Here is a 21769-nt window from a genome sequence, read left to right on the forward strand (position 1 = left end):
CCAAAGTTGCTTCAAAATAATTAAAGAATGTTAGCTGAAGCTCAAAAAAAAAAAAAAAAGCCTAAATTATGGAGTTGGTTGTCTTGACATTTAAGGAGCTGCTTTTTCAAAAACCTTGGCTTCCTTTTCACGAGAAAGATTCTGCAATTTGAGTTCAAACCTATCTCCTGGTGTCTCCTAAGCTCTTGATCACGGGTATAGAAGCTAGAGGCAAAAAAGATGATGGTGTTTGTTTCCAGGTGTAACAGTGCAGATGTGCTGTATCCCTCAAGAAATGAAAAGCTAGAGATAGACAAATGAGAATGGGAGATATTCAATAATTGGTGGCTGTATGCAAGGGCTGATAACAGGAGCTCCTCAAGCACCTCCCTTCCTGGGGAGGTATCCGCAAATTTAAACCCCTAGAAAGTTTGGGGCATCAGCCTCTGTAATTAAGACAGATGATGGACAGATGTTTCACCATGTTGAAAAATGGATTCTAGTTCAAAAGACTGAGCGATTTTTGTAGATTCATTCCCCTGCTTTACAGAAAAATCCAGACACAGAAGTGCCACGAAAGCTGCCAGCTGACCCTATTGGAGCCATCAGAAAAAGCCGGTGTTTAACTAAAGCTCAGGTTCTTATGTGAAGGTTGGAGGCAGTTGCTCGTGAGCTCTCGCTCCGTGTTCCCTGATGGCCTCACCGTTCAATGGTATAAAACACGGTGTTCCCAAACTGCTGGAATTTGTACTATGTAAAGAACTGTTTTTCTGGTTTCCCTAACCTTCCTCAAAGTTAATGTATTAAGCTTAATGTTTCACATATTGATGTCTTGACTTCTTTTAAATGTGTGTCCATAGAGCTGAGTGTTCAGCTGAAAGCCTTAATAGGTACCCTACAGAGTAAAAAGTTGGGTTTAGATTAGGTCTTCCTATAAACAAGTACGTACAGACCTAGGATGCTCTAATGCATCTTGTTTGCCCTTTTGGTAAATGATGTTTGCTAGTGTGCACGTTGTTTGTAGGTTCTTGATATTCTGCTTCCAGGAAAATTAACACTTAAGGCCTGAATTATTGTCTGTACCTTCACAGCTCCTAAGTAACGCTACACTTAGAAATATATCGTGCTATGGCTTCCTACGGGTTAACACATTAGCTGCCGAGGATGCTGTGAAACGCTTTTAAGTAAAAGATCAAAGGTAAAAGGAGAGGGGGGAAAAAAACGCAAAGTGAAACTAAGCCCAGTTACATCTACAAAGATTCAGTGAGGTTTGGGCACAGTACATTTTAAACTTTTGCAATTATCCTAAGGGTGTTATGCCAGGGGTTTTAATGAGCATGCATGTGTTCTTTCTGAGGCTACTGCAGAGCTTGACAACAGCCTCATAGCAATCACACGCCTCTTGGTCCTCTCAGCATATCTTTTGTTTGTAATCTGGTGGTAACATTTCTGCATTTTAACCGTTATGCATATCCTCTCCCTTGCCTTATCTTCCAGGAAATAAACGATGTGGATGTGCAGGAGCTGGTGAGAAGGTCAATTGGAAGGTTAACAATTATTCGACAGACATTTCCAGTCCCCCAAAACATAAGTCAGCGTTGTTTCCGTGGCAACCACAGAATATCTTCATCACTGTGTGATCCGAAGGACCCTTTCTCCCAAAGCATGGAGGTAGTTCATAAACCAGTCTGTTCTCACCTGGGAACTGTCTTTCTAGAGACATTCAAGGGTTTTCCCCGGGGGCTTAGGGTAATGTAATGTTTATTTTTCATGTCCTCTCAGACATGTAGTTTAATGGCTCGTAGCACGACAAGAAAATACTTGGGTGGGGCCTGAGTGGACAAGAACAACTCATCCGCGCCACAGCAATAAGTCAAAAATAAGTCAAAAAATCCACCTGATCTCTAGGCAGGGGGGTAGTTGTTTTGTTGCCCTGCTAATTTTTTTTTTTTTGGTCATCTCACCGGGAATTTCTTCCCCGTAGCCAGTGTCTCCCATGTTGCCGTGCTTCTCTAAGCCTCAAACGTGTTATCAATAGAAAAGCCTTCCCGCGGAGCACCCGCGTCGTCTGTTTCAGGACTTTTGGCGTACGCACCTAAATCTATGCCTGTGTTACAAAGAGGCCTTATTTGCAGGATTGTTAATTACAAATCACAGCTAAACTCTAAGAGCCTTCCTCCCACAGGTCACTGTCCCCTTGACTTGACTTTTTTTCAAGAGCAATTCCTCTCTCTCCCATATCTGGTTAGGCTTCATCATGACAAAGCTATGGCAAATTAGAAGTGTGAAATTGGCTTAAGGTGTCAATTCTACTTTCGGATTTTTTTGCATGGTGGTTTATGAAGTTTTAGAAAGACGGACTGCATTCGCAGCGGTGCAGGAGGAGCGTATCTGACTTAGGAGCGAAGAGCGGTCATCTTGTGACGCTGAAAAAAAAAGGAGAGAGAGAAATAGAGAGGTGTTGAAGGGTGTCCTTTCTTTAAATAAAAATACGTAAAGGTGGGAAGAAGCGTGGCTGGTCTTGCTGGGTTTCAGGTTAGCTCTAAGAGCCTTTGCCTCCCCGGAGGTGTTTAAAGGCGTTCAGACAAGGTTCTTAGGGACATGGGTTAGTGCTAGAATTAGGTTAGGTCATGGTTGGACTCGACAATCCTGAGGGTCTCTTCCAACCGAAATGATTCTTATGATTCTACGAATTGTTCACAAAGCGGCTAGTAAGCAACTGTTGAGGACATGAAAAACCTTGAGCCGTGGCACACTGCGCGGTGATCCTATTGGTGATCCTATTGGGGTTCTTAAAAGAAACAGGGCTATGTAAGTTAAATAGATGCACGGGGTATCGCTAGAGGCTGTTTAGGAACTCTGAAAATTCTTTAGGTTGTGCCGTTCTGTTAAGGCAGCGTGGTCCTAGGGGGAGCTTTGGTAGTCTGTGGATAAAGTGTAAAAGCCGAGGGTGTAATTATGTGCAGCCACTACAGATTGCAAAGAGCAGTTTTCAAGGACAAAGTTATTAACTACAGCAAGGCAAAAAATAAGAGTCACGTATCAATGGGAGGCTTCATGTTTTCATTTATTTTTCTCTTCAACTTCACTTACATTTCATTTTTGCTTCAACAGTGAACTGACTCTAGGAAAGAAAAGTTCTGGAAATCAAAGTTTCTTCTCTACAAATTCCGTTTAACATGTTAGATTGGACCTTATACCTTACCCCGTGCTTCTTGATCAACCTATAGCTTGGAGAGCTATAATATTCCTATTAAAAGCTTTCAGGATGTTTTGGTTCAAAGGAATGATGGAAACTTGACCGGTTTAACTGTTCTGCACAGTTGAGTTGCTTTTCTTTGTGCTGCACTTCATTAGTAGCTGAAACAACACTGAAAAATGAAAGGAAGGAAAACTCTGACCCAGTTTTCCCTGTGTCTTTGTGTGATGCACGGACCTTTTAGTAGCTGTGGGGTTTGTTCACTGTCTAATTATTCTCCCCAACAATATTATAAATTAACTTGTGTTCCACTGGGGAGTTGGAACAGTTTATAAATTGAAATTTCTGACTTTTTTTTTTTTTAATGCCATCGTAGTGTGACTAATCAGGAATATTCTCTGGAAATTATAAGGGTGGATTTCTTGATTTATTTTTTCTCAATTACTTCCCCTGAAGCCTCTGTGAATAATGAATTTTTTTCAGTACCTTTATTAAAACACTGAAAAATAATTTGGTGAAGCCTTCTTACTGTGTCTCTGGGATTGTCCTAGTGAAGACAACAGCTATGGATTTGTATAATTTTGGAGGCAGGAAGCTGAAAACTGGATTCACAGAAGTATTTAGTACCATAACCCTTTTGTCTAAAAACTACATGCAATATTCTAGGTATATATAAAATAAACACCGTTAATTCAGATTGATCACTCATACTTAATCTAATCGCTAAATACCAGATATCGTGTCTGAACTTTGAATTGCATCAACAGGAGGTTATGCAGTTGGACACTGTTGGTAATCAAGTGTCCAGCCATTAGTCTAAGAGACTTGGAATAAATAAAGGATCGCTAGTGGATACCAGGCAACACGTGAAATGCCCCAATAAGTTTCCGTGGGAAATGAATAAAAGCGCAAAGCAACTTTAACTTACAGCCCCGCTCTGTGCATCGGGACAGCTGCTAATGAAGCATCCTTCTGCTAGTGACAGGGAAGGGCGATTTTGAGAGGCAGAAATTAATCGTAGTGTCTTTATCGTTGCATTATCAGAGATTGATTGCTGCGTTAAACTGAACTATTAGTGAAGGAATAACAATGCTTAATAATTGCTGAACTCTGTACTCCTGAGCCCAGTTAATACTCGGTGAAGGCGCAGCTATATTACTCTTAGATTAGCCAGCGCATCCTTCCTCATGAGCTGTGACAACCGTCTTCTATTCCCATGATTATCAGGTTACGGGAGCTACCTTGAAAGCAACATCATTTCATCTTGTCGGGAAGTGATGGCTTGGCATCTGTAGCCCTTCATGTACTAATTTAGTCTCGTTAGTGACCTTATTGTCTCTGCTCCCTAGAGGCTGTGGGGTTTGGTTTTGGTTTTTTTCTTTGGTAAAGGCTTATGTAAAATAATCTTTCCTCACAGCATAGTAATAATTCCTGCTCTTCCCCACAAATAAATGTCCCTGTGGTGCTTACTTCCTCGGGGAAAAACAGTTTTATGTGAAATGCTTTGAATTCTTTGTAGGTTTACAACACACAGACAAATCATCCAAGTTATTTTAAAAACGCTTGATTAATCTGAACCCAGATTCTCTAATCAGTGCTTTTAATCCTGGCACGCACAGTGATGCCCGATCTGTGCATCTGTGTAAAGTGAATTCGTTCCTGGGTGAATACTGGCGTGGAAATATTCACAGTCACTGCAGTCACAGGAGAAGCTCAAGTAACAATAAAGAAGCATCTTCCAGAAAGAGGCAGTGAAGGATCATTGTCATCTGAATAAAAAGGGAAGTAAGGATCAGAAGTTCTGTTTGTTTGTGGCACTAACAACGTGGAGGTGTGAAGGCAATAGAGTGTCCCGGGAGTTTATCAGGAGGCAAAGCAGCAGAGCCTTAGATCTGCTTCAATGGAACGTGGAAGGCAGAATGCCCCAGGAAATTCTGGCAAGGTAAGGAGAAAGACGAACCACAAAACCTGCCTGGGAGAGCTGCACGGAGCAGATTGCAGATGACACGGGCAAAGCTAACATAAAGACAGAATTTACATAAGAAAATAAAACCATACAAAATAGGTTACATGGAAAGCAGTCATTAGGTAGGAAGATTTTTTTTTTTTTTTTTTTTCTAAGGTGATATGTAGATTTGCCAATTGATGTCTCGGATTTTTAGCATTATTGTGCTTCCTTGGCATATACTTCCTCCCAATAGGCGCAGGACTTTTCCCAGTTTTGGGATATTTTTACAAAGCGGAATAGGGGCATTTTCTACAAAGCTGGAATATTTTCCTCTTCTGAACTTCCTTCTTCTTTTGAGGTTCTGAGGAGACTGTCTGTATGGAGAAACCCTGACACAGAGCAGTCAGCGTGTTCCACAAACCTGGGAAATGTCATTCCGCTTGTCTGTCACTGGTGGACAAAAACGGACCAACCAAACTACCAAAGCCAAACCCAGCAGCCTTGCCTCAGTTAGCAAATTGCTGCTGGGTGATTTTTTTCCAGGCACCAGGAATGCTCTACAGCCCCCTTTGTAGTACAGCCAAGGAGACTGAGATTCCCTCAATAACTTCAGTCCCCATGGCTTCAGATGACCAACAGGTTATCTAAAAATAATATTCCCAAAGGTTCTTCTCATTTCTGAACATCATTGCTCTTCCTGAGAAGAGGTTTCTCTTTATAATACTGTTAGCGGCTTAAATGTTCCTGCTGTTTGAGGACAGAAATAAAACTGTATTGTAAATTACTCGTTTCGGAAGTGTTCATGAATTCTGATCTTCCGTTCTTTTACGTTGTATTTTATCTTTCACATCTGACTTTGTACTGTGAGCGTGTAAAAATACATCTATAGAAAGAGTACCTGGGGAAGTGGAACTGACACACAAGTAAATTCTTTGCTTGAGTTCAACTGTTCTCTCTCTGGTGCCAAACTGGAACTTCCTCGCACCATGTGTGTGCAACTGTGCTTCACAGCGAAACGTCTACACGTTTACTGAGTAAGAGTTTTGTCCTGGAAGGAATTAACAGCCACTGCCAAATACTCTGACAGGAAACGTTATCAATTGCAGAATGAGCAAGATTTCACAGCATCGTATTTCATTGCAGAAATTGCCTCAATCAGAACTGACTGCAAAAATCAGGAACAAAAATCCCGGTGAAATGCTTTATTTTAAATTTTCAGAGTTTCTTTTTTTCGAAAGAACGAAACAATCTTGAAGAGCGTTTGACGGCGTCCAAATATCTGGTGACTGAAAAATTGAAAGTTGCAGGCAACTGGTTAAAAATAAAAAGTCTGCTTACCTTCATGAGAAGGTCTTTAAATCCTGCAAGTGCAGCTGTGCCAGTGACTGGGCTGCCTGCACTTCACATGTGGAGGTTGTTGCTGCAAACCACTTGAAACGAGACCGCCCTCAGCTGCAGGGGGTTTTTTTCAGAGCCAAAGATAAGACTTTTGACTCTTACGATTTCTTCTTAATAGCAAGTAAGTCGTTTAAATACCAGAGGATTATAGGTGAGGCAAAACAAATGCTAAATCTGGGCTGCTGGCAGGAGAGCACAAATAATAACGCTGATACTCCCCTTTTAATGTCTTTGCAGATTTCTAACCTGTATATATACGACACCGTCCTCCTGTTGGCCAACGCCTTCCACAAGAAGCTGGAGGACAGAAAGTGGCACAGCATGGCCAGCCTCACCTGCATCAGGAAGAACTCGAAACCCTGGCAAGGAGGACGATCCATGTTGGAAACCATCAAGAAGGTACCTTTTCCCCTTTGATTGCTAAAACGCCTCTTTTGTTGGCTTGGTTTTTTGTTGTGGGTGGTTTTTTTTTTTTTTCCCTATGTCATAATGAGCATATTTGAAATGAAGTCGCTGCGCTTGTTTACCAGAACTACCAAACTCGTAGAATTTTCAGGTATGAATAATATCCTGTTGAAAAAATGGCACAGGTTAGGAGGGTAAAGCAGATAAATGTACTATTTTATTTGTAAAACAAAAAAAAAGGTTGCAGAATTCCACTTGGGTAATATTCTGTGGAATGTGCTGTTGCACTGTTATTGATATTAATATAGTGAAATATAGACATGAGAGCAAGGAAACCCCTGATTTATCTAGTCTATATCCTGCCATTGCAGAATTGTTCCCTGTAACAGCTCTACAGTGCCTTTATCAATGTTAAGCTCTCGTTACTTTCCTGTGATTATTATTTCATACCTTAATCACGCTCATGCCCGAGTCTTTTCCTGTTTTTCGGTCTCTAGAAATATTTTTTCTTAGTTAGTCACTTTCTTTATGAGGTTTACAGCCTCCGTATACTTAGAGACAATTATCGTAGCTCTCTGGGTCAGTGTTTAGTCAAAATATGCGCCCTTTCCTGTAAGTTATTCCATTCAGTCTCCTTATGTAGCACTGCTTAATTTTTTCCCCGGTCGTGGCTCAGTCTGCATTAGCTCCAAAATAAAAGTTGAAGCCTTTCTTCAGTGGCTGTCCCCAGCTTCCATTCTAATGGTTTGAAGTCATGAGACTGCAAGGATAATCCGGGACATATTTCTTATTTCAGGGGCAGGATATGACTTTAAGGATCTCTGAGCTGTGTTGCTCTTAACCCACCAGAGCAATTTCAAATTCACATTTGGTAGTCCCACGTAGCTGAAGTTACGTTTCAGGCGAGGCTGGTTCCGGAACTTCTCAGCTGGGATTTTGTAAATACTATTGCACAGTTTTTCATTAATAAACTAAAAGCTATTTCTACTTTACTCAAATCCAAATAGGATGCCTGAGCCAGGAAAGTCAAAAAATCCACTTCCACTTTAGAATTAGAATTGGCTATCTGAGCTGGAGTTGCAGGCACAGTCTGGTAGCGCTACTGGCATCTCTTCTAGAAGTAACTTGCAAAAATTGGAAGTTAAAATTTAACCCAAAGTGAAACGCGGAAATATCTTTTGTGTGTGGATGTCTGTACCCTTTCAATCCCAAGGCAGAGGAAAGTTAAAGATTGCAGCTGAGTGCTGGAATTGCACGAGAGAGAGGAATTCTGCGGTATTTTTGTGGTCTACCTTCCCTTTTGTTTCACTAGAGAACTTATATAGAAAGACTTTAGGATCACAGCTGTGTACTTTGGAAATTAAAATTTGACATCGGTGAATGTCTGATGACGTACCAGATAAACAATAACATTAAAAAGCAAGGAAAGGAAAAATAAAAACCACTTCATCTCTCTTCTTGAGAATGCTTCCATTTTGCATCTGGGTTTTTTTTTTCTTTAAACATCTTTTCTGTCGTCTTGAAACGTCCTCTAAAACCAACTGAAATAAAAAATATTTCTCTAAAACAGCAAAAAGTTACAATGTGGTATTTAAATAGTTGCTGAATAGAAAGGTTTGCGTTTTCATTTGGAAATCACTATTTTTTTAAAGATGTAGTGTATAATGGAATATGATAAGAAGATGTATTAAAATGTGTTAAATATAGGAGAACGCTGGTGGTAAATAAACTAATTTCTTTATGATTATTGAGCTAATAGGGAAGAGTAGGGAATGAGGGGGAATTAGAGTTTCAAACATTTCTTGTTTGAATCATTCCCTGTTGCCATTTGTTACTTTTCGCCATTGAACATATGATTTCTACAAACAACTTCAAAAGCTGCTTTTTCTGTGTGAATTCAGCTGATTGGACAAAGCCTAAAAAAAAAAAAAAAAAAAAGGCTTTAAAGCCCACTACAATTATTAAAATTTAATATCTGTTTCTACCAATTCTGGAACTGAATAAATAGTTAAATTCATCTGGAAATACAATTCTTCTAATGAATTTGGCCAGCTCTCGCAATTAGTTCTAAATTCACTTCTGTAACAGAAACTATCCCCAAACACACGCTCACTTGTTTATTTCTCAGTAAAGCCATTTCACGGGGAGAGAAATAAGTATTGCTAGAAAATAATTCTACTGTTGGAAAAATTAATCTTCCCAAATAGCCTGAGAATAAATCTAAGTAGGATTATACGGAGGATCAACTCAGAAAAATTACATCAAGTTACTGCATGTATCTTCTCTCAGGCTTACCTGCTCTCATCCCAGGAACATTTATGTAGCTTGCTGGCCAACAGAAATTTTGTATTGCTAGAGGAAAAGGCTTCAAGTTGCACCAGGAAGGGTTTAGGGTGGATATTAGGAAAAAATTCTTCCTGGAAAGGGCCACTGGGCGTTGGAACAGGCTGCCCAGGGCAGTGGTGGCGTCACCATCCCCAGAGGGGTTTAAAAGGCGTTTAGACGAGGTTCTCAGAGCCATGGTTTAGTGCCAGAGTTGGGTTGGGTTATGGTTGGACTCGATCCTGAGGGTCTCTTCCAACCGAAACGATTCTGTGATTCTAAAATGAGCTGTACCTCACGCTGCTTTATGAATCACAGGTGGAATTGTCAACTAGTTCTGGTCTCAGAAATGTCAGTGATGCTCAGTGGTGACAAGCAAAAAAGATGTCAAGTTGTTTTTCAGGCAGTAGATCAGGCTCTCTTTGCTAGCAGCTCTAAGTGGTGTGTTGAGTTCAAAATGCAACGATTTCAGTATCAGATTTTTTTCAAGAATAAAATGTGAAACTCATATTGAGTAACTACAGCGTGTTTTTTCTCCCTGTAGCCACAGTTTTTTCCTTAATTGCAAAATCGGTAGGGTCTAACTGTATTTTGGAAAAAAAAAAAAAAAAAGAGGACATTTGAACAGAAACTGTGAGAGCAAGTAAAATATAAGTGATGATTGGCAAGCCGACATTGCCAAGCGAGGTTCGTGACTGCCAGGTAAACAGTGTTTTCTTCAGAGCCTTACAGTACAGCCATGCCTAAGCATCTATAAACTGCAGTTTATCTTGCCGGTCTAGGCAGGACTCAAGTCGGCTTAACTATGTTGCCAAGCTTTAGAACAGCTCTGCAAAGCCCAGAGCAGTGATCAGAAATGTAAGTGAAATGTTTTCGTCCTAACAACTGACATTTTGCTGTTCAGTTCTAAATGTGTCAGGAAAAATTGCATGGTTGCAGCTCAACCTTAGAGGGATTTGAGAGAGTAGATAATAAATCTGTCTTCATTTTTTTCCCCAAATAGCTTGGTTTCTGTAAGTTAAATGGAATGAAAAATTTCTTGGACTCTCACCCATTCCCATGATTAACACTAAAATAACTTGGAAAAATCTCATCAGGAAGTTAGTGGATTAGTAGCTGTCATACAGATGGCCATTTCGTCTGTGATCTCCTTCCCCTCTGCATTAGCAGAGCGATAAAACACATACCGTAAATCAAGTAAGTGTTTTTAGGGGGATCCACACTTCAAAAGACTATGCGTAAAAAGACAGGAGTGTTCCCATCTCATTTGAGCTCTTATTTGACACTTTTTGCAGATGTGCACAGTCTAGGAAAGAAAGCTTTAATCAGAGACACTCTCACATGAGAAGTTTTCAAAGCACGATGAAATTGCCAAAATAGATAAATGAGAAAAAATGTTGTTATGGTTACCACTGGATTTCAGAAAACTAAAAATAACTAGCAGACTCAGAGTTTGTATCTTGCCCCAACAGTTGCAGCTGTTTAACAATCAAGGTAAATAAACTTACACAGTGGTTTTGGGTAGAGACTCAATTCCAAAAAACAGGCAGGTGAGTCTGTGGACCTGTACTGTATGTCAGGGGTCGTGAATTTCCAAAGAATTCTGTGTTTTCTTAAAAAGTGGATTTCACTACTTCATATGTATCTGAGGTGAAATTCTTCTTCATGTGATCTCTTTTTAATCATATTTGCTCGAATAAGGACAAAGGTTACAAAAAAGAAAAAAAATTGAATTGCTGTCCCAAGTCTCAAAAAATCATTTCTATTTTTGGACACGATTCTATCTTCATGTCCTATAAATTATTTGGAGCACTTTTAATCTGGTAAATAAAGTCAACTTAATTTTCTATAATGAAACTTACCAATTTAAAACTTTGTCACAAAACAAGAAAAAAGGTAAACACTTTCCGCTGTACGAAGCATCTATGTTAACAGATCTTAGGGTTTTTGTTGACTATTTCCTTTCTTTTGTCATTTTGTTCCAAAGCTTTCCCTTCCTTCTCCAGATGTTGCTTGTGGCTCACTTGAAATTGCGGTGCAGCTGAGATGGTCTATAACAGTTTAATTAATTTTCATACTTCATCCACCTCCAACCCACAGGTTTAATTCCCGTTGTGGGGAAAAAAATATAAATAATCATTTCAGAAGTAATATAGGAAATATGAAGTATAATATAATAAAAGGAGTATACAGCCGGGGAGGGCATGTCAGCCAGACGGAGGATTTTGGGGATCAGATGGGGATCCCAAGCCTTGCAGATCTGTGCTGCTTTGCAAGACGTTCCTACATCACTTGTACCATGAAATTCTGGCTTAATTAATCAAAAAGCCAGATGAGACCGTATGAGGAAAAAAAGTGCACGGAACCATTGGTTCGGGGTTTTTTTATGGTTCGTGAATAGGATGTAGTCAAATTGAAGTTAGCAGAAAAGGTTTATATTTGTGAAACTCTGTTTTTTTCCCAAGGATATTTTCAATTGATTTTGCAGGTAAACAGAAGCTCACTCTATCCTTCCTGTGAAGCAGCCAGAGATGTCTTAACCCCAATCTAAAAGCCAGGAAGGTGTGATTATTACAGGATTGTGCTCAAGCTTAATAAGTAACCTCAGTGTCATGTTAACCGTAGCGACATGCATCAAAATTGCCCGACTGGCTCTTACCAAGGGCAAAATGACCTGGAGTCTTTCTGCAAGAGACTGTACAGATGTACTCTTAATCAGGATTTTTTAAAAAAATTTTTATTCTAGTATCTCATTCAAAATGTAATTATTATAGAAAAGATTTTTTAAAGGTTCAAAATGTATATATACACAAAGTATTCTCTTGTTTTTAACTGAAAACGACACTTCATGAAATATTTTATGTATTATTCCCTGACAGTACTAGTCTCTAGTAAGTTTTCAACGTATTATCCCAACGATCAACTTCTTTATTTTTATTATAATCATATTAACGTTTTATAAACGGATGACCAGATTATGTCGGTTCATACCGATCTTTAATAAAGATGCAAATTTCATACTCCTTCCTGGATTTTCTCCGAACCGAAGATGTGAGCATCGATCTTTTAAAATCGTGGCTTAGCAAGGCTCATGTGCTTAGCTAGGTAGTTTATATTGCAGTATAAAATATTGTTCAAGATTTGGGAAGGAGTGGGTTAAACATCTCATTTCCCCTGAATCTGAAAACTGAAGAAATATTTTTAAAGCTGAAGGTTTTCATTGTAGGCATTTCACGTGCCTCTGTTGATTTTACAGCTTGGGTCATCACAGTTCTTATATAAAGATGAAATGTGCTTCATGTTGAATTAACCCTGGAATATATTTTGAGTATTGCTGTGGCACACATAGCCCCTTCAACTCTGATTTATTATAGTAAATATTCACTGTTTCATCTTCAGTATTTTAACCCCTTCTGACCAAAATGTAAAAAAGTAAAAGCTCAAAAATATGCTGCAGTTTTGCTCATATCATGCATTCTTAGTAGCAGAGAAGAATTGTGGAGGAAAACAGAAAAATCACTATATTTGGCTAGACAAGCACCTCTTCATTTGTGCAGATCAATTATGTTGGGCTTAAAAGACGCCTAACGTGATCCAAAACTCAACTTGATCTTATGTGGAAATCTCCTCTGAGAAACTTTTTGTGCAATTTATTTTATATATTTGTCTTTAGTTATGCTTCCACTAAAATGAGACACAAAACTTTCACTAAAATTAGACACAAAACTTTTGGTTTTGATGGGTCTAGAATATCTATTTGTATACGCCGATGGGTCAAGGAACAAAAATCTGACTGCAAATTGTCTAGGAGTAAGACTATTGCTTGTATTGTACCTGCTTAGCATTGCTGAGTTCGATTCTTCTGTGAAGAGCTTAAATGATGCAGGAACATCCGAATTTTTAAGGAAATGTGGTCTTCAGAAATGGAAAACTGTCCTAATTCTGGTAGTTGTGTATTTATTCTACATAGTTGCACAAATCCCTTGGAGAAATAAAAGATTGCTATAATTGGCTCCTTCTGAGTTTTCACTCCATTCTCCTTTTTTTTTTTCCCAATAGGGTGGAGTGAATGGCTTGACTGGAGAACTGGAATTTGCAGAAAATGGGGGGAATCCCAACGTGCATTTTGAAATTTTGGGGACAAATTATGGAGAAGATCTTGGCAGAGGCATCCGCAAGGTGAGGCTACGTATATTCAAACATGAGACTATTTTTACTGATTTTTTTTTAGAACCTTTCTTGTGTTCCATGTTAATAGAGAGGTGTTTGATGGCAGATAACATGTTGTTGTGTGTTGTTCGAAGGAGTAGGAAATGTGAGAGAAGTCTTGAACCTCTGCGTTCCCATCGATTTTATTATTGCGAGGAGACCTTGCAGTAGGTTGTGTTGATCAAGGTGGCGTTTGTAACACAGAATGTGTTAAGCTGCTGGTCAGCTGTCCAAATTAGCAAATTTTACATGGAATTATGTTTGGAAAACCCAGACTGACACTCGATACTTACGGTGGTATGCTGCAGCCTCTAGATGATGAAAATTCATAGGTAACAAAAGAGAAAATCCGTTGCAACTTAGACAAATTTTCTGTAATCTCTTGTCTTCACGAAACGAGTACGCAATGTTTTAGTAGAAATGAATTTTACGGAATAAGAGTAATGTTACGTATTCAGCTGCCAGACACGGTCCAAAAGACTTGGACGGAGATTGTTTGAGGAAATGGGGTACACCTCCAGCAAAATTCCTTTCTCTTGGTATTTCAGTTTTGCTGGCCTGTAAGAATAAATTTTAAGTCCTGTGTTTAGGAATGGTGGGAGCGGGTCTCTTTTTGCAATGCGTATCTTTAACTTTGGACAACTGCCCAGCTGGGATGGCAAAAGTAGCAAAAATCACATGGTACCTCTTAGGAAAATAAAAGACCAACAGACTTTTCCAGGAGCAACTCTCATTCATACCTGAAAGGTAATACCAAGATCTCTTGATTTAGTGTATCACATCACACTGGGTTTTTTTATATGTGAGGAACCTGAAGTCATTGTCTGGAAGCAAATGACAGAGAAACTTATCTTAATATATGTAAACTGGTTCCATGTGTCGGTGTCACTGTATGATGAAGTACATCATTTGTCTGCATACCTTCTGCTGTAACAGATAAGTGCTTTGAAAGAAGGGAGAGATAAATAAGAAGTTAAAAGTGTCTTTAAACTCCTGAAATTTCTCCTCTGCTATTCATTGGAGTTGCTATTCCATTCCAGCTGTTTCATCTGTTGTCAATACCTTAACGTACATATGCGCCTATAGCTATGTCATCTTGAGCAGACATCCTGACAGACGCTTCGGAAATTAAATGGAGCTGGATCTTGTTGATGTTTGGAGATGCACTTCCCAAAGTCTTGGGGTGACCAGAATGTTGGATGAGTCCTTATTCCCCTGCCTATATTTTGACTTGATCTATTTTCCATGCTATGCATCGAGAGCCACTTGTTGTGTAGAGGAGCCAGGTAGTTTTTCCGAACACAGATCTGTGTATCTTCATTTAATTGGTTGACTCTGGCTGCTTTTTTACTTCAGGCCTGTCTGGGTGAATGCCTGAGTGAAGCATTAAATTGTGTTCTTCCATTTCACAAAAAGATAAGAGAGAGACCCACAGAAAGGTCTTGGAAATATAGAAGTGCAAAAAGACTTCCTACCCTTTCTAACTCTTTTCCAAGGGTATAATTCAGATTCATAGTGCAAATTTAAACTACGGTATAGTTTACTTTTAAAGAAGAGATTAACGACCATTGTGCAAAACAATGAGATATAGTACAAACAGGCTTTTTGAACCTTGTTTATCTTTTATCATAGTTCAAGGACAAAGAGACATTCGCTGTCTTTGAAAGGAAATAGATTTGAAGTAGATCAAAGAGAACCGAGTTTTGCACAGAATATTATTAGACCATGAAACTCTGTCACGAGACCCTGTTCAGGAGCAAAGCAGAGTTAAAAATTAAGATACTGGAAGTCTGTAATTTTTTTATGTTTGCCGAGATGAGTGTTCAAAATTAAATCTAGATATTATACGAAAATTTTCTTGTCGAAGGTTGTACTATACGTGTCTACCCTTAGAGTTTTGTGATGCGCTGCAGCAGAGCAGAACAGATTTAATCTGTTCCATTTTTTTTTTTTTCCTAAACAGCATTCAGTGATCCAGAGAAAGCTTTAGAAAGAGTCCTGATGTAGAGAAAGGAATTTTCTTTAGAAAGAAATTTCTGTATGTAGTGTGAGAATGTGATAATTGTTCCAGAAAGCATCTTTCAAAAACTATCAGAATAATTCCAATTAAATATTGTATTTTTTACACTAAATTGAATAGTAAAAGGATTTAAAGTACAAATGGTATTTACAATCAATGTCACAAAGTTGAAACAAAAAACCAAAAAAACAAAAGGCAAAAACCGAAAAAACAACCTGGGAATCCCAAAACTTTTACATCAGTGAGAGAGAAGAAAATTTTTTAGGTAAAAATGTCACATGTTGGTTTTACTCTTTCGACAAAAGTTCACATATTTTATCTTTGATTAGGTTTTACAGTCAATGAGCACTAGTGTTGGATGCAAATCACAATAATTACAGGAATCAGATATATTCTTGTTAGTTAGACTAATTAAAGTGCACTTCACATTTTCATGTATTTAGTGGTCTGACTACGGAACTACCTAAACCATTTTTGTTTTTCAACTCTAGTGGAAGCAGCTGCAATTAGCAGACTGTCTGAAATCTCTAAACAAATGCATCTTCCCTAATTAACATGTTTCCAAGTACTTTTATAGGAGATAATGAAGACTGAAATCATGACAAAAGGCCCATTGAAGTCTTTGGGACCAGAAGTTCACACCAAGTCAAGTGTGTAAATAATTTGTTTTATTTTTCCTGAGGAACAATCAATTGATTTTAATTAAAGCAAGTAAACTCCTAAACGCACTCAAATTTCTCAAGTCCAGATTCTGCTTGAAGTCAGATCCGTTTGGGTTGCGGAGTAATTTGGTTGCTTCTGAAAAGCTCACTTATATTCGCAGGTAAATATTCCTAGGACTCAAGAAACAAAAACAACAAAAAATGTAGGAAACCTCAAGAATTCGTGTTTGTTTTCATTGGCCAAATTAAGCCATGTATGTAGCAAAAACTGCCTGCAAGTCCCCTCCTTCGGCTTTCACGGGCTACTGCCGTACCTGGAGAGCAGTAGGACGTTCATGTGGAGGTCCGTTGCGTTGGGGACCTTCATCTAGTGACGAGTTAGCAAATTCAGGAGTGGGATTTGCCTGAAATACGAATGTTGCACTGTTATGCCTGTAAATGCCATCTCTCACCTTGCAGACCACGGATCACTTGGGTGATGCCAGAGTTGGGTAGTACGGTCAGATGAATGCCAGGTGCTGCTTTTATTGACACCAGTGGTGTCACCGTCCCAAAGGAACCGCAGGAAAACTCTTGTTTTTACACATCATCCTGTGGCCTGCGTTTGTGCAGATATAGTTATGTTCAGTGAGAGACACGGGTGTATTTCTGACATTTCTCTGTTGGCGTTTGTTGGTACTTGGCATTTGAGTGTGTACTCTTTGACATTTAAATTTCGGTGCAATACTTTTATCTGTGGTGCTGAAATAAAAGCTGCCATTCCTGTGAATAACCGTCCAACAAACAAACGAACAAAAGGGAGCTGATAGCTCAGAGAACTGTCTTATATCTTAGCAGGGTAGAAAACAGCACTGCAGAAATAAACTGGTTTTCATGTTTCTTGCAGTTTCTCCTTGTAATTCAGATTGGGCTTGTCCTCAAAGGCTCTGTGCTGCACCTTTTGAAGTTTGAGGACCTTCTTCGTGCTCCCACACTGGTTTTCTGAGTATGTGTAGACATTTGGAGATTTGCGGTGCATTTTGCTGTGCATCCCTATCCCCGTTCGCGTACACCCACCTCCCGTGCGTTTCTCTTTGTCTTCTGAAGGTGGTTGGGGAATTCCCATTTCGCGGGAATCTGCCCAAAGGCCTTTGGCCGTAACGCCTGCCAGATGTGTTGTTCATCTCTCCTCCTGCCAGTGCGAGTGGCCAGACCTTCCCTGTGGAGTCAACAGTGCAGGGTGTTATTAAGGGTTGCGTGAACCATTCTCTAGCGTTATTTGTTCAGAATTGGAAAAATTCTGTTGCGTTTTTTTGGGTTTCATTCTGGTAAAATAATTGCCGCTTGTATTTCTTCTGAGAACAGTTGTCGATTACAATAGTGGCGTGGCTTTGTTACCCGGTATATAAGTTTTTCTTAGATAAACTTATTTTTTGCATCTTTTATTTCTTATTTCCTTTTCCTTCATTAGGGAAAAAGAGAAATTATACAGCTCTGCTGACACTTATTAGCTAACACTATTTAGTAACCAAGAGCGGGCAAAGTATTTTCTTCTTGGTTAGCTACCTGAAATAAATGATAGGTTCGCTTTTTCCCTTTGTGACCGCGATCAAAGGTGTAACGTAATGTGGTTTTTAAAATGCATATATATCAGCACCTGGTACTTTAAGCTGTGATCAGTTTCAGCTGTTCCTAAAGGCTGACAAGCAGTTTATAACGTGACTGAAAGGTATCCTTGCAATTTACAGAAACTTTATTAGTGGTGTGTTTTCTAGTGAGCTGTGAGTTGCCGTGTCTGGCTGCTTTACCTCTAGTGTAGAAAGAAAAGATGGACCTGGCACAGCACTAACATGATACTCTCTCTAAAGCAACTTTAAATACATAAGCAGCCTGCTAGAAATGGAATAAACTACTCTAGTGCTAAAGGTAAAGAGGTAATTAAATACCTTGGTGTACTGGGACCAGCACAGCACTTAGATCTGCTGTAAACCTGCTGAAGATCTGCTGTAAACCTACTTCTGTTTAGTGCTGGGTGATAGATGAAGATACGGCGACCGATTCCTTGACTTCTGCAAAGCTTTTGTGAAATTTCAGTGAGAATTAATTTGGCTGTAAAGTCTTGGAAATTTGCGTGCTATCACAATGAAACTAGTGTTAGCAAAGTGCTGTGACTTACTTGAAAGTGCACTTTTTAGCTTAGAAGTCAAACTAAATGCATGTTTGAGTCTAATGGGAAATGCTACTATCCATAATTGTGTTCCTGGATTTAAAAAAAAGTAAAAGTAAAAACCAATTCTCTCTTTGCTTGTAAATAAAGCATTTCAGTGTTCGTAACAAGTGCAAAGTAAAGAAGCCAGAGATGGATTCGGTGACTTGGTGGATGCTGCCACAGGAATATGGGAGACCAAGGTTCAAGCCTCCTTCTAGTGATGATTAATAAATGCAGAGCGAAATCACCCAGAACGCAAACTCTCAAACTGCAAACTAATTCCCACAAAGCCAAGGCAAACATCATGCCATAGAGACACGTTATCCCACTTACTTCTCCACTGTCAGCCGTGTCTGCACATTTGAACATTGCCCGTTGCAAAACAGAAAGGTGATTTTAGACTGTAAGACAAGGTGGTGTCCAGATTTTCCAGCCTATAATTAATAAAGTTAAGTGCTTGAGTTAAAATTCCATTCAAATAATTAAGATACAGATTTATCCAGTTTTCAGCATGCAGTTGGGAAGCTTTTAGCAGTGACATTTAGAGGGCTAGAGCAGTGGGGTCTGAACCCCTCCTCCCCCCAGAAAAAAAAAAAATCTTTCCAGCCTCTGAATAACTGCAGAAGTCCGGAACGAAAAGGAGTTTGCTTTGGGAACATCGCGCTGGGAACAGTGGGGAAAAAAGGAAGATGCAGGGCAGCAGGAGTGGAGGTGGGACCGTGGGGAGAAGCACTGATGTCCAACAGGAATTCCCCTTGGGACCTTGGTGCTCTGTAGTGTTTCTCTTGGCAATTTTGGCAGGGATGACTCCATCTCTCTTTTGCTCGCAATTTCAATTTTTTGTCAAAACTGATAGGAATGTTCTTACGGAAAACTGCTTTCAGTGGATTGGGAACTGCCTATTTTGACTGACTGCTTTCATTAGAAAGAGACAAATCTTTTTTATACGCTTTAAATTATATAGTTTCATGGTTCTTATTCATTTTTTGTTCATCTGGATAAGAGGTTACGTTTTACCCGTCTTCTGTCAAAATGCAGTTGTCTTGACAGCAAAGAACGGGAGAAATATTTTCCACTTCCAAAGCCGTGTTTTTAATTTCCTTTAATATCTTGTTATGACAATGGAAACTGGAGAAAGATCCGTCAAAAAATAATAATAAAAAAGCCAGCAATCGTGTCAGTAACTCCTGTTTTCTGCAGATGCTGATGGGCAAGTGCCTAACCACAGAGTGATTATTCTGTGCTTGAAAATAGGCATAAGAGCAAAGAATGATACAGAACTTCATTTCTTTTTTGCAAATCAGATCTGTTAGATGTTTTCCCTTCACTTCTGGGTTCTTCTTTTCCACCTGAACTACTTGTAGGTCAACCAGGCTAAGCAGAGTATATCACTTTTGTTGTTTCAAACTCGATATTTGCAATTAGTAACCCTTCACAGTTTTAAGTATGATTGGTTGGGCCACTTTTAAAATACCTTTACTATCGTTATATGTGTTTTTCTTCTGCTTGAGGAGCTGCGAAAGCCTCCTGGTTGGTGAACATGGATCTACAGAACTAGCTGGCAAGTTGTGGTGAAATTTTATCTGCAAATACTTCTGCTGAGAAAATCGGCTTTGTAACTCACTTCAGAGATTTGAAGTGCTTGGAAACTTTGAAGTGCCTCAAAATTGACATTTGGAATAATGTTGGAAGGAACTGTGTATGATCGAAGAATTGAGTCAGTGCATCATAGACCTCTTGGACAGTAATGCTCTATGCGATTTTTGGAAATCCCGTTAGGGACTTCTCTTCATCTTTAAGGGAGCCCTCAATGGGTGCTGCTTCAGGAATGTGGTTCATAATGCTTGAAATTAATAGGATAAAACACTTAGCTCAACTCAGAATTACTTGTTTTAAGGTGGGGAGTCTCCGTGAATTATAGTTATCTTCCAGAATTGAAGTTTTCAGTGCTTATCTTCTGCTCTTCAAAGATGGTTTGGTTTTGACCAAAGCTATCATCTGACAAAAATTGCTTTATTTCACAAATACTTGTAAATGGAATAAAGATACATTTCGCAGGAGTAGGAAGAAGTAATAAGTGACTTTAGCTCTCCATTAGTCCAAAAGAAGGAGGCGTTGTAGCTAATTTATCGTGTGAAGAGGGAGATAATAACTATGTCTTCAGTGAGTTAGATATTTCCATCCAAATTTGAATGTAAATTGGGTATCTTAGTCAAAAATTAATAGTAATTGGAAAACCATGTAGACAGGAGAGAGGGATGATAAAAAATTGAGCTGCTGCTTTTAACAAAAGGCACGAGGAGACGGTAGTAGGAAATGGGTCATTCAGCTTTTGAGGGTGGTGAAGGGTGTCGTTGAGTTCTCAGAATTAAGAGCTCAGTGCGCAGCCTTGGGAAGGATGATATGTCTAAGGGTTATAACACAGCTCTCGGTCCATAATACGCGGGAGTAGATCTGCCCAGATCTCACAGGATTTAATAAGTTGCTTTTTTCTTCAAGAACCACAGGCCAAGACAGACACAATTAGATGGCTTACTATGTCCACGTCTCCCCATGATAATGAATCCTAGGATTGTAGAACAGCCCAGGTTGGATCTCAAAGATCACCTGGTCCAACCTTTCAATAAACTGTTCATAATTTGCACATTTTGTGGGCAATTTCTCCTTGAAGGCTGTGTTGCTTTGTAGGCTGATGAATGTTAGATGAGCCCCTGTGGTACATCTGAAAGGCTTGGAAGGCTCATATTGATCAAACTTTTGCTGGTACATGTTTTAAAGTAGGCAGAACTGTCTTCTTTCACAGTAAGACCCCTTTGTTCCAAGCTAGCCTATTGGCAGGAAAATACGAAAATGCGTTTTATTAGACACCGAACATCCGTGTGTAGCAGAGGTGAACGCAAGTTGGTTTGATTTTTGTTTAGTTTGACGAGGGGGGATTGTTGTGGGGTTTTTTTGGTTGTGTCGTGGTTGTGGTGGTTCGTTGTTGGGGTTTTTGTTTGTTGTTGGTCTCGTTGTTGTTGTTTTGTTGCTAGTAGTGGACAGTATTTTTCTGCAGTGGGGTAAACAGCCCTGATAAGCCCAATGACCTTTACCTCTGTGACCACAGAGTATTGAGTATCGCTTTCCACTAAAGCAGGGAGAACCCAAACGATTAATGTGGTTAATATTTGAGAAGACAAAGAGAAGCGTCCCTGTGATTTCAACTTGGATGCTGTATCTTTTTTTTTATAACACATTGTATTTATTATCTAAATTACTCAGCTCATGTATTTCAAAATATAGCAGAGTTTACAATGCATAAATTGTCATTTGTAAAGTAAAAGTTTTCAGTTACGTTTTCTCATCTGCCAGAAAGATTTCAGAAGCAGAAGTGATATTTTATTTTGTCTCTATTAATATTGCATTTGTGGCAATGCTGAGATATGTTTCCCATAAAGTG

At 39.2% G+C, this 21769-nt stretch overlaps 1 protein-coding gene across 2 annotated transcripts in view; it reads left to right on the forward strand.

Annotated features, from left to right (window-relative positions):
- The window catches only part of GRID2 (glutamate ionotropic receptor delta type subunit 2), a 570960-nt gene that overhangs the window by 388629 nt on the left and 160562 nt on the right, over nucleotides 1-21769 (forward strand). For both annotated transcript variants that reach the window (XM_065634052.1, XM_065634053.1), the window contains 3 exons: nucleotides 1477-1650; nucleotides 6762-6923; nucleotides 13311-13430. In XM_065634052.1, the coding sequence (XP_065490124.1) occupies nucleotides 1477-1650; nucleotides 6762-6923; nucleotides 13311-13430 (456 nt within the window). The remainder of the gene's footprint in view (nucleotides 1-1476; nucleotides 1651-6761; nucleotides 6924-13310; nucleotides 13431-21769) is intronic.

The sequence above is a fragment of the Caloenas nicobarica genome, chromosome 4, assembly GCF_036013445.1.
Source record: "Caloenas nicobarica isolate bCalNic1 chromosome 4, bCalNic1.hap1, whole genome shotgun sequence".
In the NCBI taxonomy this organism is placed as follows: Eukaryota; Metazoa; Chordata; class Aves; order Columbiformes; family Columbidae; genus Caloenas; species Caloenas nicobarica.